Consider the following 19791-nt stretch of genomic DNA (forward strand, 5'->3'; position numbering starts at 1 on the left):
CTTGTGCAGGAGCAGCCGCTACACTTTCAACGTCATCCGCCAAGGTTCTCTCTACACCGGGATCCATTTACTAATCAAAACAAAAATTTTAACCGTCAGAAGTCATCACACATTTAAACATTAACATTAAGGCATGTATAGCTAGACTCATACGTGCTATGGTAGTCCTAGAACCGACTAAACCATAGCTCTGATACCAATCAAATGTAACACCCCGAACCCGAGGCCGTCGCCGGAGTCGAACACGAGGTGTTAACAGACTTCAAACCACTTAAAAAAAATTTCCCAGACAAGCTGCCAATCTGCGTACTAGTCGCTTTAAAAATCATATCTTAAGTTCTGAAACTCGAAATCCAGTTACGTAAATTTTTCCTGAAACTAGACTCATATGCCCATCTACATATTTTTTTCTAGAATTTTTGGTCAGGCCAATTAGTACAGTTTATTAGTTAAAGTCTCCCCTGTTATAGGGTGCGACTACACTGACCTTCATGCATTACAATTCGGATATCTCCCTGTACAGGGCTTCAATACTGATGCCGTTTGTTTCTATAGAAACTAGACTCAGAGAGGAATCTATACATATATGGCATGACTCCTAATTATCTCTGGTTAATTTATAATGAATTTCCAAAGTTGGAACAGGGAATCCAGAAACCGTTCTGGCCCTGTCTCACGAAAACCTAATTATCTCTTAACATACCACTCATATGACCGTTTTGTTTCTTCCATATGAAAGTGGATTCATCAAGGTTCATTTAAATAATTTATTCACTATTTAATTCTATTCCTACTATTTTTAGTGATTTTCCAAATCTACATCACTGCTGCTGTCAGCATCTGCTTTTAAGGTAGACTTTACCTATTTCATAGTTTCCATGATTCAACTAGCCCTTTTAGCATAAATAGCACAAATTATGATAGTGATTGACCATTCCCATGGCCAATCCTTGTTAAGCATATCCACACCTCTCAATAACCATATCCATACTAAATGATTATAAAATTATGCTCAAACATATATAAGCCATTTTCACATGGCTATCCAAAATTATACAAATCCAAAGGGTCCATGACCCACTACAAAAGGGTAGTTCTATACATGCCATTTTCAGAGTTCAACCAAAAGTGTACCAAAAGGGCTTTGATAGTGTGGGCGACTTCGACTTCAATAATCCCGAGTCCGATAGCTGACGAACCAAAATCTATAAAACAGAGATTCAAAGAACGGAGTAAGCATTTAATGCTTAGTAAGTTTTAAGCAAGACAAAGTGTTCTCAATCACTATTATTGGTCATTCATTTCAACTGTTCGATGAAGTTAATCTGAGCTTCATCTCGATCTATAATATCATTAAACGCAACACTTGGCTGCCACATATATACTTTCAAATAATAATGACCTAGATGGTCAAATATTTCCAAAGCACATTCTCACATTTGGAGTTATAATATTAATCACATTTACCTACCTCTTTGATACTGATAATTCACCTCGAAATCACTCCACCGATGAGTAAGTAATACGTACCTGAACATCTTGAATACATAATACTTATTTGATGGTAACTTAATGCAGATACTCAATATCAAAGTCTTACTTGAATCCTAGCATTTAGCCGTCGGGTTTTTAAAGCTCGGATATAGTACGAGCACGAAGCCTACAGACATTAATCAGGATAATACTCTCGCATAAAGCCTGCGGGGTTTTAACCCGGATATAGTACTGACACAATTGCCCTTCGGGACTTATCACATTTATACACTTTCACATCCATCACGTTGGCCACTCGGCCCTGTCACATATATACACTTTCACATTCATCACATCGGCCATTAGGCCTCATCACATATATACACTTTCACATTCATCACATCGGCCATTAGGCCTTATCACATATATATACACTTTCACATTCATCACATCGGCCATTAGGCCTTATCACATATATATACACTTTCACATTCATCACATTGGCCATTCGGCCTTATCACATATATACACTTTCACATTCATCACATCGGCCATTAGGCCTTATCACATATATACACTTTTACATTCATCACATCGGCCATTAGGCCTTATCACATATATATACACTTTCACATTCATCACATCGGCCATTAGGCCTTATCACATATATATACATTCACATCACAATTATCCAAATATACTTCACATATCACATATACTATCATGTATACACTTTGTCTTGGCCGAATCTACATTAATCATTTCCCAATGAATAATTCAATTTCACGCCATACTATCATTTCATATTCGAATACTCATAAACTTACAATTTCACAAATTTTAATATCAAAGATCCATCTAACACTCATGTATCGTTTTACAATATCACGATTTAGAATTCACGTATGGGTTTAATCAATAGCTTATGAGTAACTAAAACAAGTTTTATCCATGTTTACAACAAAATCACATATTCACTACGAGCTGTTTTCCTGAGCAGTAGTCACTAAATTATTTATAACTGGAGCTACAAAACTCCAAATCACTTGCCGTTAATTTTCCCTGAATATAGACTCGTATATCTTCCATCCATAAAATTTTCAGAATTTTAGGTTTGGCCAATCAATACCAGATTTTTCTTAAAGTTTCCCCTGTTTCACTGTTTGACTAATCTGACCACTCTTCACTACGAATCAAATTTCTCATTTTACAGAATTCAAAATGTGTTGTATTTGATTTCATTTGAAACTAGACTCATTAAGGAGTCTAAGCATATAAATTTATCTTATAACCATTTTTGTACAATTTATAATGATTTTCTAAAAACAGAACAGGGGATTTCGGAGTCATTCTAACACCGTCTCACACAACTTTAAACATCTCTTTATAGGAAATTTGTTTGCTCACAAGGTCTCTTTTATAAGAATCTAGACTAATTAAGCCTTGATTATATATTTTATTCAGCCTATAATTCCACACCAACAATTTATAGTGATTTTCTAAAATCACGTTACTGCTGCTGTCCAAAGCAAATTATTACAATTTGCTCTTAACTTTCCAAGTCCAAACACATATGAACTTACCATTTGAGTTTAAGACATATCATGGCCACATCATATCTTATTAAATCAACTCATTATGTCCTATTATGATTGAATTTACTCAACGTTTAATCACTTAAAACTTACCTCGGAAGTGGTCGACGACTAGATATCCACGGCTATTTGTTTACTTTCTCTTTTCCCCCATCCGACTTTGATCCTCTTTGCTCTTAAGCTTAAGTAAAACAATAGATTTGCTTAAGTACTTAACCAATATTATTCACTTAACTATCACATTGGGCAATCACATATCATTTAATCTATATCTAAAACAATAGATTTCAATATGTATCATATTCGATAAAACATACCATGACTCGATTTCATGCTTATTTAATTTAGCTAATTTCATAGCCGATTAATCACCTTACCCCAACATTACTCAATGCCGAATATTAACCCAACATCACAAGCATAATCACCATGAAACTTACCTTGATACACATTTTATCCCATTGCCGAATATATATATATCACCAAACAAATTTTTATTCACATCTCTATAATTGATCATAATCGGACATTATAAACAAATCAACTAGTTTAGCATTCAAATTCTTCTAATCATTCCTCAATCACTTACTCAATGAACAATAATCCAAGCACATCAAAGCATAGTCGAATGTATCATTCTTCTTAAATTCATATTCGAACACTCAATTAAATACTTACAATTTAGCACTAATTTGGCATTTCAACATAGCCAATTGTCATTAAGCAATTAAGCCACAAATATTCAATTTTACCAAGCTCAACTCATCTATAATCAACCCTCAATACACCTAAGCATCAAAAACAACATCAAAGAAATACAAACATCCATGACCGAATGTCATCTTCATAAATTTACAAAAACATTTGCCATGAGTTAGCTTCTATACTTGATGACCACTCCAAATATACAAAGACTTTCAATGAAAGAGCATTAACATACCTCTTCCTAAACATCAACCAACCCATCATGAAGCAAGAAAATCCTCTTCTTCTTCCTTCCTCAAGTCACGGCAATAGGGGGAGCAAGGATGAGACAACTTTGTTTTCATCACCCCTCCCTTTTTATTACTTTATTACTAACCTTTTATTTTATTATTTCTAACATAAATCACTAACACAAAAATGTTTATAATAGGCTTTAACCCATAGCATGGCCGGCCACTACTTGTCATAGGTGGAAATTTGACATGCAAGCCCATTATTTTCATAACATGCACTAATAGGTCCTTATAGATTAACCTATCACCTTTTAAAAGTGCCACACATAAGTCCTATTAATTAAATTCACATGCAATCGACTAAATCGAAGCTCAAAACTTTCACACATTCATATTCACATATTTTAGACAATAAATATCATATTCAAATAATTTGGTGACTCGGTTTAGCGGTCCCGAAACCGCTTTCCGACTAGGGTCATTTTAGGGTTGTCACAACTTATAAAATTGTAACACCCCGTACCCGAGACCGTTGCCGGAGTCGGACACGAGGGGTTCACAGACTAAATTCGCTTACTATCGCAGTCCATTTTAAAATTTTCCAGGCAGTTGGCTAACTGCGACACTGTCACCTTAAAAATCATATCTTGAGTTTCACAACTCGAAAATCAGTTTCGTAATTTTTTCCTGAAACTAGACTCATATGCCCATCTACATATTTTTTTCTAGAATTTTTGGTCAGGCCAATTAGTACAGTTTATTAGTCAAAGTCTCCCATGTTACAGGGATCGACTACACTGACCTTTGCGCATTACGACTTGGATATCTCCCTGCACAGAGCTTCAATACTGATGCCGTTTGTTTCTATAGAAACTAGACTCAGAGAGGAATCTATACATATATGGCATGACTCCTAATTATCTCTGGTTAATTTATAATGAATTTCCAAAGTCGGAACAGGGAATCCAGAAACCGTTCTGGCCCTGTCTCACGAGAACCTGAATATCTCTTAACATACTGTCCATATGATCGTTTCGTTACTTTCCTATGAAAATAGATTCATCAAGGTTCGTTTACATAATTTATTCATTATTTAATTCCAATCCTAATATTTTTAGTGATTTTCTAATTCTACATCACTGCTGCTGCCAGCATCTGCCTTTAAGGTAGACTTTACCTATTTCATAGTTTCCATGATTCAACTAGCCCTTTTAGCATAAATAGCACAAATTATGATAGTGATTAACCATTCCATACCAAATGATTATAACATTATGCTCAAACATATATAAGCCATTTTCGCATGGCTATATACATTAACCAAAATATTCTTCCGCCACTAGTCTATTTTATACATGCCATAAGATAATCCAAAACATAGCAGTACCAAACAGTGGATAGTGATAGTGTGACTAGTTGCTGACGATCCCCGAGCCTGTAGCTTCGCAATGAGATCTATAAAACAGAGGAAACAGAGTAAACGGAGTAAGCATTACAATGCTTAGTAAGTTTTAAGCAGTGTTAACAGATAACAATCAAATTATAACATAGTTGTTCGTATTTTTATTTCACTCTTCCTTCGGGCATACCATCCCTTTACCGAATATGCACATCTCATCATATACAATAGGCAGATAAACTTTCACATAAAAGTGAGCTCATGTGACATAGATATATCGTATGATTTCACATCACCTCTCACACTGATCCGATGTCACATAATCATAGGAATAGTCTCATAGATTGCTCTCGTATGCATCACATAACTACCTTATGATTTAGTGCAAATCAAGCTCGCATATAAACTTGGAGTACATACCTGTTTAACCTTTCGCATTGAATATATTTATAAGCAATTCTTATTACGAAATCTTACCCGGACATAATCTCTACACGAAGTTATCGGGTCTTACCCGGACAAAATTCCCACACGTAGTCATCGGGTCTTTAGAGCTCGGATATACTTCTTTCAACTTTATTTTCCTTAACCTCTGACTTTTCACCCTCACTAAGTGAACTGACCTCTGTAACAACCACCACTATCTCTTTTATACTCCATCCTTATTATTCATTGTATCAACACCCTTTAATGTAAATAATCATTTATATTATTTTTTAGTCTTTTAATTTAGAGATTAATATACATATAGCTTTTATTCCTTACAAGTTTTGTCATCTTCGTAAGTTCTAATACTCTATCATTTTTACCATTTTATTATTTCAACATTACATTTGCACATCGAAAATATAAAATCTTAGCAAAAAAAAAATTGAAATCCATAAAAAAATCTAGTTTTTAAGTATAAAGAAAGGTAACAAGATAAGAATATGGCATTGAGAACTCAGTATTGAAGGAGTTGTTGAGTGGCACTCGATTGTGTCAACTGTAAACTGCTACTGAAGGGGCTAAAAACCTGTCTTATCTGATTTGACAATTTAATGAAGAAAAATTTTGAATCTGTTAATGAGCTATGTTATTAAGGATACTTTGGTTCATCTATGGAAACTAGTCTTTGGCATTTGAAGATTGGATGCGTGTGAATCAATTAAGTCTTTAGAATGTGGAGTTGTGACAGAGATAATGCGACTGATTTTGGAGAGCATATCTTCTAGTGATTTTATTTTTATTGTTATTGATGTAATAACTATTTTCAAGGTGTTACTTTTTATTTACTTAGATTCTATTTTAACAAGTTGAAATTGAATTTATGCTTTGAGGCTTGTATATGTTTTGTATAAGAGCTTACTGAGTGCATTCTAATATGTTCATTGTGGAATCTTGTAAGAGAGTGCAAACTGATATTGTAAACATCGTCGAGTGTTTAATGCCCAAGTTCTCAAGGGAAGAATTTGGAGGTAAGTGTTCTAGTCTTTAGGTGCAAAGGTGAGATCTTTATACTTTGTGAGTGATAGAGTGTGATTCACTTGTTGTGTTGTGGATTAAAGATAGTAGAATTATTCACTGACACTACACCAAAACAGGCTTTTAGCGGCACTTTTAGCGACGCTTGGACAAAAAACGCCGGTAAAAATCGAGCATTAGTGGCGCTTTATGGAAATTGCCACTAAAGATCAATCATTAGCGGCGTTTTTCGTAAAAACACCGCAAAAAACCAAAGCCCAACGGCGTCGTTTTCTTACCTTTCGGGTCTTTAGCGGTGTTTTCAAAAAAGCGCCGCTAATGCTGGGTGCTTTAGCGGCGTTTTTGAAAAAGCGCCGCTAATGCTAGGTGCTTTAGTGACGTTTTTGAAAAGACGCCGCTAATGTTTGGTGTTTTAACAGTGTTTTTGAGAAGGCGCCATTAATGCTTGGTGTTTTAGCGGCGTTTTTGAGAAAGTGCCGCTAATGCTAGGGGCTTTAGCGGTGTTTTTGAAAAAGCGCCGCTAAAAACATTTTATCTTAATTGGTTTATTTATATTAATTAAATAAAATTTAATTTATTTCTAATTGAATTTTTAAAATCTTCAGAAAAAAATAATGACATGTAGAAATAATTTGAATAAAAGCACATGGAAAAATTAAAATACTATTATTTAAAATAATTTTAAAGTTTTTTGGGTACATGATTATTGATTATTTTTTAATTTATATATTAAAAATTTCTTATATAATCATAAAAGAGATAGTATTAATTTTAAAATATTGAATTAATTATCACTATAGTTTAGGATTTTTGGTTTAGGGTATATGATTTATTTAAGATTTAAGGTCGGTTTAAGAGTTATTATTTTAAGGTTTAGGGAGTATGAATTAGGGATTATGGTTTAAGGGTTGGGATTTAAGGTTTAGGGGTTAGAGGTTAAGGGTTTAGGGGTTAGACGTTAGGGGTTAGGGGTTAAGATACTATTTTAAGGTTTAGGGATTCTGGGTTTAGGATTTATGATTTATGGTTTATGGTTACGGTTTAAGGGTTGGGGTTTAAGGTTTAGGGGTTAGAGGTTTAGGGTTCAAGGTTTATGGATTAGAAGTTTAGGGTTTAGATTAATTAGTATTTTAATTTATATATTAAATAATTTCTTATATAATGTAAAAGAGATAATATAAATTTTAATATATTAAAATTATGATTAAAGTTTAAATTATTTAAGAGATAATAGATAAACTTTATATATATTAAATGGTTTAGAATTTAAGATTTGTTAAATGATGAATTTAAACTATTTGATATTTTTAAATATTAGATTTTAAAAAAACATTGACAAAAAAAGTAACAAATTGATATAGATAGGTAACTATCTATTTTGGATAGGACCAAATTATAACAAATATACGATATTTATAAAAATCCAATTTGTTTTTTTATTAAAATATATGATATTTATTTTGAAAGTACTTAATTTTTTTTATAAAAATCCAATTTATAAAAAATAATAATAAATATTTTATAAAATCACTTTAACTAATAATTTTTAACAGATAAAATATAAGATTTTTAGCAGAACAAAACAACATCGTTTTGTTCAAAATGAAATGATTTTTGTGGCGTTTTTATGAAAATCTATTCTTGTTCTCGTTCACAATTGATTTTAGTAAAAATATCATAGCTGGCTTCTGTTTCTCTACATCTTTAACTTCTATTTCTTTAAAGCTATAAACTTGCTTGCCGTAAACCCTAAAATGATTTACTCCTTTAATCGGATTGCCAAATCCATCACAAAGCCAGTGATGTACACAATTCACTCGAAATTTGGTAAACCCCACTTGAATCTGACTACCCTTTTCAAAACTCTCTCCACTAAACCTCCTCAAAATGGCAAAGATGACTCTTGGAACGATGCCTGGGAAACAGCTTGGCTCCCTGATGACATTTTTTCTTCCCAAAAAATCTTTGGTTTTATTTGTGATTTTATATGATTTGCTTTCCATTTGTGTGGCATGGACATCAACTTTTTGCTATTGTGTTTGTGGATCGTGCTCTTAGGTGGTTATGCATTTTAAATACTTCGCCATTTTAAAGCTTAAGGATTTTGAGGAGTTAAGTACCAAAAATATCTGCCATGTCAGAGCTATATTGGAATCGTTGACTATTTGCTCAACTGAATTTCATTTATGGAGATTTTGTTTTTGCTTTATGACAATGATTTCATAGAGAAAAAAGCAGCATGTGTTGATTTTTGGGTATTCATCAATTTTCTGAGCTTGGAAACTATTATTAACTTTCTAAATCTAGAGATGAACTTTAAGTTGTTTCTTGTTCTTGAAAGCTGATAAACTGTAAATGCTAATGAGTTGTTAATATTGATATCCCCAGCATTTCCTATCATATTACGATTAATTATTGTTGGTGATGACTTTTTGTTATGAGGGTTACTGTAAATGACTTGATAGTTAAGTTGCTTTTTCTGCCATGGACTTAGTTTATAATTTCTGGACTTTTGATATTCTCCCATTTCAGGGTGCTGGTTCATTGCTGCAACAGGCATTTTTGGCAGTTTAGAAAATATGGGACTATGCTTTTCTAAGGTAAGCATTTAAGTCCCCATGTGCTAGCTTTTAGGTGGTTAATTTTAAACATGTTCATAGGGTCGGAAATCAACCGGCTCACCACATTTGCTAAGTTTGCTATATTAGGATGTAGTACTAAGTTTGCTAAGTTTTCTAAGGTAAGCATTTAAGCCTCCTAATTGTATTTAAAATCCAACTACTGTGGTGAATTTGATAATGCTGATGCAATGATGAGTGTTGATGAAAGCCTAATGTGTTCTTTCCAAATTCTTAAGCCTGCTGATAAAAGACCCGGGTTCAGTTGAGGGACACTACCGGCGTCTGCCTCTGTTCCTACACGGAATTGCTGATGTAAGTTTCAACCTATACCATGAAGTTAATGATCTATTTTCAAGAATGTGAAATGTTACTATTTATGTTGGTAGGTTAGATGCTGAACGCTTATTTTCATTTTGGTGATTTGTGGTTTAGAATCATTTATTTTCTAGTTATGGACATGTTGAGAGCATTTGAGCACAAATAATAAGTACACCTCGTATTTACATACATGTATTGCAACTGTCCATTTTGATTTGTTATCATCAACCATCATTTCTCATGTTCATAATGAAAGTTCTCGTAAAACTCTGAACCTATTTTTATGTTGTTTGCCTGTTTATAGCATGTCATTAACTTTAAAGTTTTCCCAAGTTTTTTCTTTGCCTTTGTTGGTTTTAACATATTTTTCGCAAATACAGTTGTGATTGGAGATGAAAGTTTCTATGATTTTCAGACGCCAGTGTTGGCTTGTTAAAGATATGGGATATGCAATATCACCATTTCCTCATTTTAAGGGTACAGATTATTTGTTTTAAATTGAAAGACAAGGAATGATTGGTTCACATTGGGTACAACCTGTAATACCCAATTGTTGCCCGGGGCCCAAAATCATTTACACAACCCAAACCTAACCTAAAGCCCAATGACCCAATACACTAGACCTAATCCTAAGCAAGCCCATTAACCTAAACCCAAGCCCAACTACAATATATCCCAAGGGAGAAGCCCTAAGTAGTTAGCAGCAGACAACGCCGCATGCCCCACATTCGGCAGCCTCCACATCGCCAACGTTCAGCCCTCCGCGTGCACGACGCACCTCTTTCACGTTTTCCATGTACCTGAAACGAACCACTAATGGCAAATAATGGCAGAAAATACGACGAGAATGAAAGAAGAGTTTTTTTGTTATTTTTCGGCTATATAAAGCCAAATAAAATTTGTAAAAGGAGAGAAGAAAAAAAGATTGTATCAAGAATTTCAGAAATAAGGAAAAAACAAAGAAACAAAGATAATTTTGAAGGTGATCAGTTTATTCCGTTTTTCCTTTTCTTTTCACTGTTTTGTTTCTTTCTTTATTTTCTTCCTTGTTTTTAAAATAAATAAACGAAGTAAAGAGAAAGAGGGGAGATTCTTACCAACGGTGGTGCGCCGTTGACATCTTTGCTTCGCTTCGTTCCAATCGAAGTTGAAAGGGGGGAACTTCAGCGTGAGGAGCAAAGGAGAGGATGAAGCAACCCCTGCGGCTGCTGTTACCGCAAATGGAAGCATTAATGGGTTATTTACATTTTTAATCTTTTTCATTTTTCCATCATTTCAAAACTATGGTTTTTGTTTTTAAATTTTTCTATGAAATATTGAAATTGTTTTATTTTAATTCCATTTAAACGCAGTGTTTGAGAGATTTAGGTGAATTTCCCTTTTGGGTCCTCCTCCTGTTGCGCGCATTTTAATTTGGTCCTTTTTGATGTTTTTTATCTTTAAATTCGGCCCTTAAACTCTGTTTATTTTCAATTTAATCCTTAATCAGTCGTTTTAGGTTTTTTAGTTTTTTAATATTATTAATATTGTTATTGCATCATTATTATTACTATTATTATAATTGTTATGACCACGTTTTTTATTCCAAGTTTCTATACATATACACGCATATTTTTTTAATTTAATATATATGCCTATATTTTTTAGATTTTATAAATACATGTATATATTTTACACATATATATTTATTTTATTTTCATAACTTTTATATACACATATATATACATTTATATTTTATAATACATGTGCCTTTTCCTTATTTTATAATCCATGCACATATACATGCATTTTTTTATAATATATATATACATACTTTTTTTAAAAATTATTTATAAGTTTTTTTTTGTTTTATATATTTCATTTTTTAATTTTATATGTGAATACTTATATGTATGTATTTTAATATATGCATACACATATTTTCAAAATTTACTTACATATTCACTTATATATCATCCTTATATATATATTTTGTAAATACATATACATGTATAATTTAAATTAAAGTATTTGTTTCATATTGTACATTAATTTTTTAACAAAATATATATCTTGGTTTCATCAAAACATTAAAACCATTTTCTTTTGATTGGCTTTTAAAATAATGCAATATTCGATATTCGGGATTTTCGAGCAAATTGAGCCTTAACGTATTGGGTTCCGATTTTCTTTATTAATTCTAAATAACCGAGAATATTCTTTATTCAAAATGCATAAGCATAAAAATCATTTTCAGGAATTGAACTTGTTGTGTCCTAATGTATTGAGCATGATATATTGCTTTTTCGAAATGAAGATTTACTTATAAAATAAAAGCGGTATTCAAAGTTTGGGGATTTTGAGAAATTGTACGCTAACGTATTGGGTCTCAATTTCTTCGTCTGACTTAAACAATTGATTATCCTTTTCAGATTTCATCATTTGAGTTTTTAAAAAAATCTTTTTAACCCTCGACACTAAGACATTAAATAATCAATTTGGTACCGATTTTGGGGCGTTACGAGGGTGCTAACCCTTCCTCGTACGTAACTGATTCCCGAACTCATTTTTCAAATCTCGTAGACCGAAATCATTTTTAAGGTGAGCCGATGGCACCACAATAAAGGATCGGTGGCGACTCCAATTTTTTTTTTATTTTTAAAGTCGACAACCAAATTTTTGTTTTCAAAAAATGGTTTCGGCACAACCAATGTGTGACAAGTGATATCTTCTATTTTTGTTTTCCCCAATTTTGTAGTGATAAGGGTATTTTGATATTTTCATTGATGTTGTTAAATATATTTGGCACCTAGAGTTTCAGTCTTGAATTTTTGGATGGCAACAATTGCTACCGATGAGTTTTTCTTTTTTTCTTTTAGGTTACAAAAGAGATTGTAATTTAGGGATATAAGCAAAGGACTCACATAAATGTTTATATTTGAATCCAAACTAACTGAGGTAAGCTTTCAATTTTGTTACTTTCCTTTGAATTGTTGTTTATGCTTAAATCTAAGTGGATTATGATATTTTTCACAAGTGATGCTGTTTTAATTAAAGTTCAAATATATTTGTTGAATTTCCATTTTAGTATATAAATTTTCAAGTTTATTATTGTACATTTTAAACTTGTGCATTTTTTCTTTGCAATCAATTAGTTGCACTATTTGAACTTGTAATTTTGCTATTTAAATATTAACATGATTTTTCAATATTTTGACTAAAAAAATTAATTTATTATATGATTAAATACTATCTTTTTGACTAAAAGTATATATTTAATACTAATAAATTTTTGATATTAATAATGGTTGATTTTAATATTTAATATTTGTGCTTAAAGCGCCTCTAAAGAACATGACCTTTAGCGCTTTCTAAAAAAAACGCCACTAAAAACTTGTTTTGGTGTAGTGTGAGTTAGCTTCATAGACGTAAGGAAACCGAACTATGTAAACAAACCTTTGTGTTTTTAGAATTTTTGTTTGCACAGTTTTCACAATATCAAGCCGCAGCAGCCAGCAATCTAGCACTTCCATTAAAATTTCCATTTTAAGCAAATAGATAACTTAAGAATGTCAACCCTCAATACATAGAGATGCAATGAATCATGAGAGAGAGATGGCAATGGCAGATGAAATGATCATGAGCATGAGAAGAAATGCTGAAGCGAAAGAGCTAATTAGTGATCCTGACGTGCGCTCACAGAAGGAATCCAACTGTTGGCATATTGATAACCAATTCGCATTAACATTCCCTTTGTGTGCTAAATACACAATGGATGTGGCAGCTGATGCACCAGCCGTCACCAATCCCAGCATTGCCTGGAAAAAAAAAATTTGCATGTTTGTTTAAGTTCAACACTGAAAAAACTATGAACTTGGAAGGCCCAAAATTAAAGGTGATAAACTTCACCGTGTCAAACGTGACCAAGACAATTCGACTGTGTTTGGCTGCTCTCCTGATGATATAGTAGAAAGAAAGCGGAAGAGAAAACACAAGATACGCACAGGCAACTGAATTGGCAATCACAAAAAACCTGTTAAAATAAGCATAGCCATGTCAAGAAAGCTCAATATTTTTACCAAAAAACGTGTTTACGACATAATAGCAACTCACGTGAACATGGGAAGATCACTATATTTGGCATTCAAAAGGATGGACTGAGGGAATAATGGAACAGTTTCTTCAGTAGTACCCATGGCCATAGCACTCCCTAGTGTTCCTCCAGCAGCAAGGAATCTGAGTATGAATTCTAGTATAGCAACCCCATTGATGTTGGAGTTTACTGGGGTTGCCTCGTTGGATGTTTCACCAGATTCACCGGCTATTCCCTTCATGCTATTCAACTTTCCAAGGTTTCTATTAATTAATGGGTGAAACTAGATTAAGCAGAGTGGAAGATATTAACATTTATACTACTTTGTATGCCTAAGCAAATCTGGATTTTTCTGACTGTACAAGTAAAAAGCAAATAAATTGCTTCCGTAACATGTCATGCCATTTCTTAAATCCTATTTATTTCTACCTGCCCCTACTTGCCTCAAACTTCAATATACGACTGGGCACCAAAATCATATAGAAAAAGTTAATAAATTACAATATAATATATAACACGAATTTCCTAATTTAGTGCTGTTGTCTGCAATAAGCTCTCTTTAAGTCCTATATAATATGTTATAAAAATCAATGTCTAGAAGGCTTGAATTGTTCTTATTTAGCATGGGTTTATAATATTGAGGAACTTACATTTTTTTTTCAAATTATTTACTATTAATGTCTTTGGGTACTATTATAAGTATTCTCTTTACAGTTTGAAAATTTCACGATGGATCATCAAATTGAGAGAATATGTAAATATTATAGAATAAATTTTTAATTTAAAAAAAATAAAACTAAAATTAACAAAGTTTGTAAATATTGAATGTTAAATCTATTATTATATTGAATCACGTTAATATTTCATTTAGTGATTAGACACTTTTTATCTGTGAAGGAATTAGAATGTAAAATTAACATTACGGAAATGACTGAATTTACACATAAAAAATCAGTCACCAAAACAAAAACATGTTAAAATTTAGGTGATTATCTAATTAATAGTTTACCTAATATTAATAGTAGCTAACATAAATGTAAAAAACGATGTTACAATAATACATGATTGACAACAGAAGAATAAATTATTAATTTTGTACCACATGGTCGTGTGGTAGCCCGTGTGGGTCACACGGCCATGTGGAATGGGTCAACCCGTGTGGCTTTTGTAGTTTGCTCCGATTTTTTGATTTTCACTTCTTTTGCTCCAAAGTGCTCTATTAAGCATCAAAACATAAATTTAAATGATTAGGAGCATAAAATTCACAATCAACAACGAATAATCACCCAAAAATGCATTAAGAATAATGTTAAAACATATTACTTTCAGCACTTATCAAGTTCCAAATATTAAGTCTACCGTTGTTTTGCTATTGCTCTCAACTAACAATCAATGCGCCCCTTTTTTCTCAAGTCATTTTTAGCCCATCTACTAATGCTTGAAGCTCTACCTCTAAAACTGATCTAACACCTATATTGCGACCATATCCAAACACCCAATCTCCCTTTGGACATCTCACTAAACCATCCGTAATTGCACGGCTTGATTTTATGTCAACTCCACTATCCATATTCAGTTTAAACCACCCAATCTGTGGATTTTCCCATTGAGCAGATGCTTGTTGTTGCAAATTGGAGAGCGAGCGTTTCATCACCCTAGCCCAAGATAAACTAGCCATGACCACTTCTTTCGTACTAAGATGTTGATATGTGAAGCTAGTCAAATCTCTTCCTTTCTACAGTCTCCATAAAGTATTTGCAAAAACAGTCTCCCATTGTATCCCCTTAACCAAAATTTTTGGGAACGAGTATTTTAATTATATTTATAAAAATATTAAATAAATTTAGTATATTATAATTTGATAATACAATTACGAGTCATTAATACTAACAATATATAACAAATTTTAAAAATCAAATGTACTCATCAGTACTATTATTTAAAAGTTTGATTGAGTTAACCTCACCTATCAATTAGGTCTCAATTTGATTGTGAAATTATAAAAAATCTCTGAACTTTATAAAGCAACAAATACTATTTTATGATTATTTTTATTCTTTTAAAATTTTATATAAAATTTTTAAAAAATAAACACGATAAATTTAAACCCAAAATATTACATTATTATTATCTTTCAAACTTTATCATTTCAATCAAAATTACATTTAATTTTAATATATATTTTTAAATTTGTTACTCCTCTAAATTTAAAAACATATTAATATTATCTATAAAGCAAAGCAGGCCATGGAAACGTCAGTATCCATCGATTTCATGTTAGGATATTATTAAATAATCATGGTTGTTCCAGTGGAGTTGTTTGTATAAGGTAAAAATCTTATTTATTATTGATCTTATAACAAAATATAGTACAATAAGAATCCGTATTAGTCTAATAGTCAGGGTATTCACTGTTTCAAGTGTAGCTTGAGTTCGAGTTGCATTAGTCACGTTGCTAGGGGTGTTCAAACTTTGGTTAAATCCGAATTAACCAATTGATTAACCGATAAAACTAATTTTAACTAAAAGATAAAAACATATAAATTTCAGTTAATTTTTGAAAAAAAAATTTGTTCGGTAACGGTTAAAGAATTACACAGTTCGATTAATTCGATTAATACTAATTTAGTTTGACTAATAACTAAACTCACCATTTGAACACCCTTTAGGATCTTATCCTCCTCTTGCAATTCAACCAAAAAAAATAGTAGAATAAAAAAAAAACCTTTATTCTTGTATTTTCCGCTTGTATATATAAGTGGTTGGCTGTTGGATTCTTTGGGGTTTGAAAGAGAAAGGTGCTTTGCCTTTCCATAACATAAATTCATGGTTATCTGCTCAGCTGAGGCCCTACATCACTTTCTTTTTCCATCTACCATTTCAGTATGCCCGTAGGATCGGGTAATAGTTGAATTTCGGCATTTATGATCCAACTATATCTATAAATATAAATATAAATTAATTCAACTGGGGGCACCCATTTGCTGATGTTCTCAGAATATATAGTAGAATCTTTCATTTGCAACTTTTAATTCTCAGAATATTTATTGTAGCAGCAAAAGATGAGGAATACATAATTTGGAATTAGATTATGATTTAATTTACAAGTTGTGTCATATCACAGTCTCGCATGAAAACCTATACCGTAATAACACTTATGGTGAAAGTAGAAAAAAAGGAAGAGTCAACTGCAAAGTGTTTTGCATGATTTGGGTTCAATATATCAATGGCTGAGATAGCAGAGTAATGAAATGCTATACATTGTCATTTCTCTTTCATGTGTTTTCGTGGAAGTGGAGTGATCGAGACAAGGCAGCAGGGTTAGCTCGCAGCATTGAGAATGTTGTTAGTCTGTAATTTCTATCATCACTGGTTTTGGATTGGAAGCCATCGAAGATTCCTGAATTGGTGTTCTTGGTTTTAATCCGAAGTGTCGCCAGCATAGAGCTTTTTGCAGTCTCCTCAGTATCATCACCAATCCTCAAAGCTTTTGAATTGGAAGAAGCTCTTCTTTCTGATATATTACTGTCTGCTGAGGGCTTTCCCTTTTCGTCCCTTGAATGTTTTCCCAGAGCTGGCCAAGTTGGAGATGGACTTGAGCGTTCAGTATTTGGAGCGCATTGGTTGATGGAAGCTGACGATAGGGTGGCCACTGGAACAACCGATGGGCGATATGTTGGTGATGAATAGAAGGATGCTGGAAAGCCAGGACGGTAGAGAGTCGACGGAGGCAAACGTGGAAGACTGAATACTGAAGAATCCGAACCAAATGTGAAAACACAACTATCACCACTTGCTTGATTAGCAGCACTTGCTTGAGCTCCAAGGATAGCTTCGGAGATCATAACATGATGGTAATGCAAAGAGGAAGAAGAGCTCTTGGTCTTGCGACGACCGGCTCCGACCGGCACGTTTCTCATGGCTCCTCCGTCGGTCCAGTATCTTTGACAGTTTTTGCAGAAATGACGCGGCTGGTTCACGTTGTAATTGTTATAGTAGCAAAACTTGGTTTCTTTGCTATTACATCGGGGACATGGAAGTATCTTATCAGGCTTCTTCAATGCCTTTTCTTGTGAATTTGTCTCACTTTTTTCTTCGTTCTTAGAGCTTTCAAGCGATGAAGGTTTTCTTTCAGATAAAGGGACTCTACTACCACGGTCATCCTCTTCATTTTTTTCCTAAAATCCAGAACTTCAAACAGTTAGGGGCTAATTTAAGCCAGCGGAAACTCAAATTCAAGCACAAGTTAATTTCATTTGTGTTGACTTGGTTTTCATGCTTAACAACAAGGAGGTCATTCAAAAAGGGACTCTGTAACATAGAACTTCCAGGGAAAACTGAGGTATCAAACAGGGAATCCTACCCAACACTATGCATATTTTTTATGATTATATTAACTGAAAAAAAGTCAGTCATGTATGACGGATCATTGAAACTGAACTGAACCCTCAAGTTAGGAAATAAATTATCTGTAGCTCAAAACAGAGCATGTTCATTCAAAGGGGGGGGGGGTGCAAGAAAGAAAGTATAATAACAGTAGAACTAGAGTACAGCTTGGCAACTTACTTGAAGATTAAGAAACATAAAATAACGTTTTGCTCAGTTGCGTGGAAGCAATCGGCATTAACCTGAAATGATTGTTTGAAACTGCAAGAAATAACATTTCTCGCAGAAAACTCAAAGCAATCAGCCCAAGCAAATAAAAAAAATGAAATTATCTTTTTCAATGTTTACAAAATTCAGTGTCTGAACTAAATTTGATTAGATCAAACCCAAAACAGAATTTCTTTTAAACTATCAAATGAATATATATATATAAGCAAAAAAAATTGACTGGAAACTTGAAAAGCTTAATGGAGTTGCAAAAGGGTGCTAAAAAGTTGAATCAACCCATTTATAATTATGAACTTGTAAACAATGGGTTGCTCTTGGAATTCCCAAAAGCCTAAACCTAGTAAGAATTGCAGTAAAAGCAAAATACACAACCGAGTCAACAACACGATTTTGTTAAAAACCTTGGAGAAAAAAAAAACCAACGCAACCCACCAATGATTTGCAGTTTGTAGTCAAGTACTTGAAAAAATAGCATATATCCCGGTTCAAATGGAAAAATTATGAAAAAAAATATATTACCTTGTCTTCGATGGGAGCCTGAAGTGGAAGCCCGTGATTAGAATTCACAGCACCTAAAGAATTAGAGGAAGAAAGAAGATGTCCGTTAGAAGAATCAAGGACTAAAGTTTCATCCTGGTTGAATGTCAGTAATGGAATCATCTTGCCAAACAGCTTTATGGAAGAAGAATCATTAAGTTCAGACATGGTTGATAACTTGTAATATTATTTTCCGACTAGAGCAAACCTTTCTCTTTGTCAGAAAATCAATTTCATAGAGGTTTCTGTTAGTGAGTTTAATCGAGGCAGTGGAAGACTAAGGTGGCCAATGGTGTTGGCTTAAACAAAGGTGGGGAATGCCAAATAAGCAAGAGAGGCAAAGACAAATGAGAGCCACAAAATTTGTGGACTTTTAAGATCTTTTCATGCTGTTATATTCCTCCACATTGCTGAAAAAGATAGTGCTTTTTGTTTTGTTATTCTTTTTGGTGCCTCCCCTTTTTCTGCCATTCCAGATGCCCCCCTTCCCTAGTCTTCTTCATTTACGAAATACTTGGCCCTTCTCTTCTCAAATACTCTCTTTCTTTCATCAAATGATAGCCTTCACTGACCAAAGTAACTTAAACATCTTACTTTCCTTTAAGCAAAATTCTAACACTATTCACCTCAACTTTACTTAATCTTCCCTCCTATTGTGACTAGAAAATTTTTATCTTTATGATTTCTTTTTCTTGCAAGTCTTTAAGAATTTTAATAATTTTGACTCTTTTTCCTACATATATATATTAAATATTATTAA

General features: G+C 32.9%; 2 protein-coding genes and 2 long non-coding RNA genes across 5 annotated transcripts; 1 reads left to right on the forward strand and 3 right to left on the reverse strand.

The window, feature by feature from the left end:
* The first annotated feature begins 8493 nt into the window (after positions 1-8493).
* Positions 8494-10802, forward strand: LOC121224192 (uncharacterized). The gene is made up of 3 exons (XR_005921775.1): positions 8494-9469; positions 9727-9802; positions 10189-10802. It is a non-coding gene; the product is annotated as an uncharacterized lncRNA (long non-coding RNA).
* On the reverse strand, positions 9402-11419 carry LOC107956614 (uncharacterized). Its single transcript, XR_001700171.2, has 2 exons — positions 10906-11419; positions 9402-10608 (listed from the first exon to the last, which is right to left on the reverse strand). It is a non-coding gene; the product is annotated as an uncharacterized lncRNA (long non-coding RNA).
* Positions 11420-13128: 1709 nt separating this feature from the next.
* On the reverse strand, positions 13129-14328 carry LOC107940651 (casparian strip membrane protein 2). The gene is made up of 3 exons (XM_016874085.2): positions 13901-14328; positions 13697-13820; positions 13129-13605 (listed from the first exon to the last, which is right to left on the reverse strand). Exons 1-3 carry the CDS (start codon positions 14119-14121, stop codon positions 13390-13392), a joined length of 561 nt encoding a protein of 186 aa, XP_016729574.2. The 5' UTR covers positions 14122-14328; the 3' UTR covers positions 13129-13389.
* A 2615-nt stretch (positions 14329-16943) lies between these two features.
* On the reverse strand, positions 16944-19578 carry LOC107940647 (cyclic dof factor 1). Of its 2 annotated transcripts, XM_016874080.2 has the most exons (3): positions 19014-19057; positions 18447-18527; positions 16944-18058 (listed from the first exon to the last, which is right to left on the reverse strand). In XM_016874080.2, the coding sequence occupies exons 2-3, from the start codon at positions 18462-18464 to the stop codon at positions 17156-17158; spliced, it is 921 nt and encodes a 306-aa protein (XP_016729569.2). In that variant the 5' UTR covers positions 18465-18527; positions 19014-19057; the 3' UTR covers positions 16944-17155. The 2 variants fall into 2 exon arrangements, with proteins under 2 accessions (XP_016729569.2, XP_016729568.2); XM_016874079.2 differs by lacking the exon at positions 18447-18527 and having other exon boundaries at positions 19014-19578.
* Between the last annotated feature and the right edge of the window lie 213 nt (positions 19579-19791).

Source organism: Gossypium hirsutum, chromosome D12, assembly GCF_007990345.1.
Source record: "Gossypium hirsutum isolate 1008001.06 chromosome D12, Gossypium_hirsutum_v2.1, whole genome shotgun sequence".
NCBI lineage: Eukaryota > Viridiplantae > Streptophyta > Magnoliopsida > Malvales > Malvaceae > Gossypium > Gossypium hirsutum.

Excerpts from the sequence above, each read along its gene's own strand:
- LOC107940651 (XM_016874085.2), bottom strand. The coding sequence starts at position 14,121 with ATGAAGGGAATAGCCGGTGAATCTGGTGAAACATCCAACGAGGCAACC. Across the intron at positions 13,821-13,900 it reads AGTGATCTTCCCATGTTCAC|GTTTTTTGTGATTGCCAATT; the intron begins GTGAGTTGCTAT and ends TTATTTTAACAG. Across the intron at positions 13,606-13,696 it reads TCTTGGTCACGTTTGACACG|GCAATGCTGGGATTGGTGAC; the intron begins GTGAAGTTTATC and ends TTTTTTTTCCAG.
- LOC107940647 (XM_016874079.2), bottom strand. The coding sequence starts at position 19,199 with ATGTCTGAACTTAATGATTCTTCTTCCATAAAGCTGTTTGGCAAGATG. Across the intron at positions 18,059-19,013 it reads AGGCTCCCATCGAAGACAAG|GAAAAAAATGAAGAGGATGA; the intron begins GTAATATATTTT and ends TCTGGATTTTAG.